The 3,663-nt window shown below is 38.2% G+C and overlaps 1 protein-coding gene across 1 annotated transcript; it reads left to right on the top strand.

The window, feature by feature from the left end:
- The first annotated feature begins 1,480 nt into the window (after positions 1 to 1,480).
- On the top strand, positions 1,481 to 2,321 carry LOC113933341 (OCIA domain-containing protein 1-like). The gene has a single exon (XM_035722529.1). It carries the CDS (start codon positions 1,481 to 1,483, stop codon positions 2,225 to 2,227), a length of 747 nt encoding a protein of 248 aa, XP_035578422.1. The 3' UTR covers positions 2,228 to 2,321.
- The last annotated feature ends 1,342 nt before the right edge of the window (positions 2,322 to 3,663 follow it).

Genomic DNA, 3,663 nt, shown 5'->3' with positions numbered 1-3,663 from the left:
CTAATTTGTTGGCATATAATTGCTCATAATATTCTCTTATAATTGTTTGTATTTCTGGGTGTTGGTTGTGATCTCTCCTCTTTCATTCATGACTTGATTTATTTGGGTCCTTTCTCTTTTCTTTTTGACAAGTCTGCTAAGGGTTTATCAATCTTATTAATTCTTTCAAAGAACCACCTCCTGATTTCATTGATCTGTTCTACTGTGGGTTTTTTGTTTTTTTTAATTTCTGTCATTGGTTTCTGCTCTAATCTTTATTACTTCACTTCTCCTGCTGGATTAAGGCTTTATGTGCTGTTCTTTTTCCAGCTCCTTCAGGTGTAAAGTTAGGTTGTATATTTGAGACTTTTCTTGTTTCTTGAGGTAGAAAACCAAAAAGACTACACCTAAAAATTGCTAGAACTGATACAGGAATCCATCACAGGATAGAAAATCAACGCACAGAAGTTAGTTGCATTTCCATACACTAACAATGAAGCAGAAGAAAGAGAAATCAAGGAACTGATCCCATTTACAAATACACCAAAAGCCATAAGATACCTAGGAATAGACCTAACCATAGAAGTAAAAAATCTGTACTCTGAAAACTTTAGAACACTTATGAAAGAAATTGAAGATGACACAAAGAAATGGAAAAACATTCCATGCTCATGGATTGGAAGAACAAATATTGTTAAAATGTCTATACTACCCAAAGCAATCTACACATTCAATATAATCCCTATCAAAATACCATCAACATTTTTCACAGAGTTGGAACAAACAATTCTAAAATTTGTATGGAACCACAGAAGAATCCAAATAGGCAAAGTAATGTTGAAAAAGAAAACCAAAGCTGGAGGCATCACAACTCCGGACTTCAAGCTATATTATAAAGCTGTAGTCATCAAGACAGTATGGTACCGGCATAAAAACAGACACATAGATCAGTGGAACAGAATAAAGAACCCAGAAATGGACCCTCAGCTCCATAGTCAACTAATCTTGACAAAGCAGGAAAAAATATCTAATGGAAAAAAGACAGTCTCTTCAATAAATAGTGCTGGGAAAATTGGACAGCCACATGCAGAAGAATGAAACTGGACCATTTCCTTACACCACACACAAACATAGACTCAAAATGGATGAAAGAACTAAATGTGAGACAGGAATCCATCAAAATCCTAGAGGATAACACAGGCAGCAACCTCTTTGACCTCAGCCACAGTAATTTCTCGCTAGACACATCTCCAAAGGCAAGGCAAACAAAAGCAAAAATGAACTATCAGGACTTCATCAAGACAAAAAACTTTTGCACAGCAAAGGAAACAGCCAATAAAACTAAAAGGTGGTGGCTGTCTGCTCCCCACCCCCAAGTCCACTGCAATGCCCCCCACCTGCTGGTTTCCACACGCTTTTCTTCCTTCTTGACCCTTCTTGGGTCTCCTTGAGGCGATCTGCCCCCGACCGCGCCAGCTCGCTGCTGTCATCTGGAGGAAAAATGAATGGGAGGGCTGATTTTCGAGAGCCAAATGCAGAAGTTCCAAGACCAATTCCCCACATAGGGGCTGATTACATTCCAACAGAAGAAGAAAGAAGAGTCTTCGCAGAGTGCAATGATGAAATCTTCCGGTTCAGATCTGTTCCTTTGGCTGCAACAAGTATGTTGATTACTCAAGGATTAATTAGTAAAGGAATCCTTTCAAGTCATCCCAAATATGGTTCCATCCCTAAACTTATATTTGCTTGTATCATGGGATACTTTGCTGGAAAGCCTTCTTATGTGAAAACTTGCCAAGAGAAGTTCAGAAATCTTGGGAATTCCCCTCTGGGAAAAGCTTTACGCTCAGCTTTACAGTCATGGCGATCTTCACCATCTGGGCACTATTCTCAGAAGTCAAAATATGACTCAAATTTGGGTGGTCATTCATCTTTTGTGACATCTCCAGCAGCAGACAACATAGAAAAAGCGATGCTTCCTCATTATGAGCCAATTCCATTCAGTGCTTCTATGACTGAATCTACTCCCACTGGTATTACTGATCATATTGCTCAAGGACCTGATCCCAACCCTGAAGAAAGTCCTAAGACAAAAAATATTACATATGAGGAATTAAGGAATAAGAACAGAGAGTCATATGAAGTAACTTTAACACATAAGACTGACCCCTCCGTCAGGCCTATGCAAGAAAGAATGCCAAAAAAAGAAGTCAAACTAAACAAATATGGAGATACTTGGGATGAGTGAAAAATTGCATCATTGGACCTACTGAAGGTGTTTCAATATCCAGCTTCATCTAGGTAGTCATGAATATCTGCATGCTTTGAGCTCAGCAGCAGTCTTCATAAACACATTTAAAACTAGAACCTGGGTTCTTGTGGTTTGGCTTATTAAAATGATGTTTAAAAACACAGATTTTAATGTGAATGTTGTGTGAATGTATTCACCTTGAGGAACTGTATGAATGATGATACTATACCATGATCACATATAGTTTGTGAAATCGTTTTAAGTTACAGGGTAAGGATACTCTCTTACGAAACTACAAAGAGATTGTCTACTCTAGGATCAGCATATATGAAAATAAGTATCTGCATGTTGAATTGGGGTGGGTGGGTGGGAGCAAGCATAATTTTAAGTGTTAAGCTTTATATCCAAAAATTATTAAAAAGCCTATCTCCAATGTTTGCTGTATTCACTTATTAATGTTTATGGTAAATAAAACATAAAGAAAAAAAACTAAAAGACCACATGCAGAATGGGAGAAGATATTTGCAAATGTCTTATCAGATAAAGGGCTAGTATCCAAAATCTATAAAGAACTTATCATATTCAACACCAAAAACAAAAAATCCAGTCAAGAAATGGGCAGAAGACATGAACAGACATGTCTCCAAAGAAGACTTACAAATGGCAAACAGACACATGAAAAAATGCACATAACTCAGCACTGGGGAAACACAAATCAAAACCACAATAAGATACCACCTCACACAAGTCAGAATGGCTAAAATGAACAACTCAGGAAACAACAAACATTGGCGAGGATGCTGAGGAAGGGGAACCCTCCTACACTGTTGATGGGAATGGAAACTGGTGCAGCCACTCTGAAAAACAGTATGGAGGTTCCTCAAAAAGTTAAAAATAGAACCACCCTACAATCCAGCAATTGCCCTACTAGGTATTTATCCAAAGGATACAAACATAGTGATCCGAAGGGGCACATGAACCCCAATGTTTATAGCAGCAATGTCCACAATAGCCAAATTATGGAAAGAGCCCAGATGTCCATATATATGTATGTGTGTGTGTGTGTGTGTGTGTGTGTGTGTGTGTGTGTGTATGATGTAATATTAGTCATCAAAAACAATGAAATCTTGCCATTTGCAATGACATGAATGGCACTAGAGGGTATTATGTTAAGTGAAAGAAGTCAGTCAGAGAAAGACAATTACCATATGATTTCACTCATAAGTGGAATTTAAGAAAGAAAACAGATGAACATAGGGGAAGGGAAGGAAAAATAAAATAAGATGAAACCAGAAAGGGAGACAAACCATAAGAGACTCTTAACCATAGGAAACAAACTGAGAATTGCTGGAGGGGAGGGGGTGGGGGGTGGGGTAACTGGGTGATGGGCATTAAGGAGGGCACTTGGAGTAATGAGCACTGGGTGTTATATG

The sequence above is a fragment of the Zalophus californianus genome, chromosome 10 (genome assembly GCF_009762305.2).
Source record: "Zalophus californianus isolate mZalCal1 chromosome 10, mZalCal1.pri.v2, whole genome shotgun sequence".
NCBI lineage: Eukaryota > Metazoa > Chordata > Mammalia > Carnivora > Otariidae > Zalophus > Zalophus californianus.
This window is presented reverse-complemented; position numbering and strand designations above follow the sequence as displayed.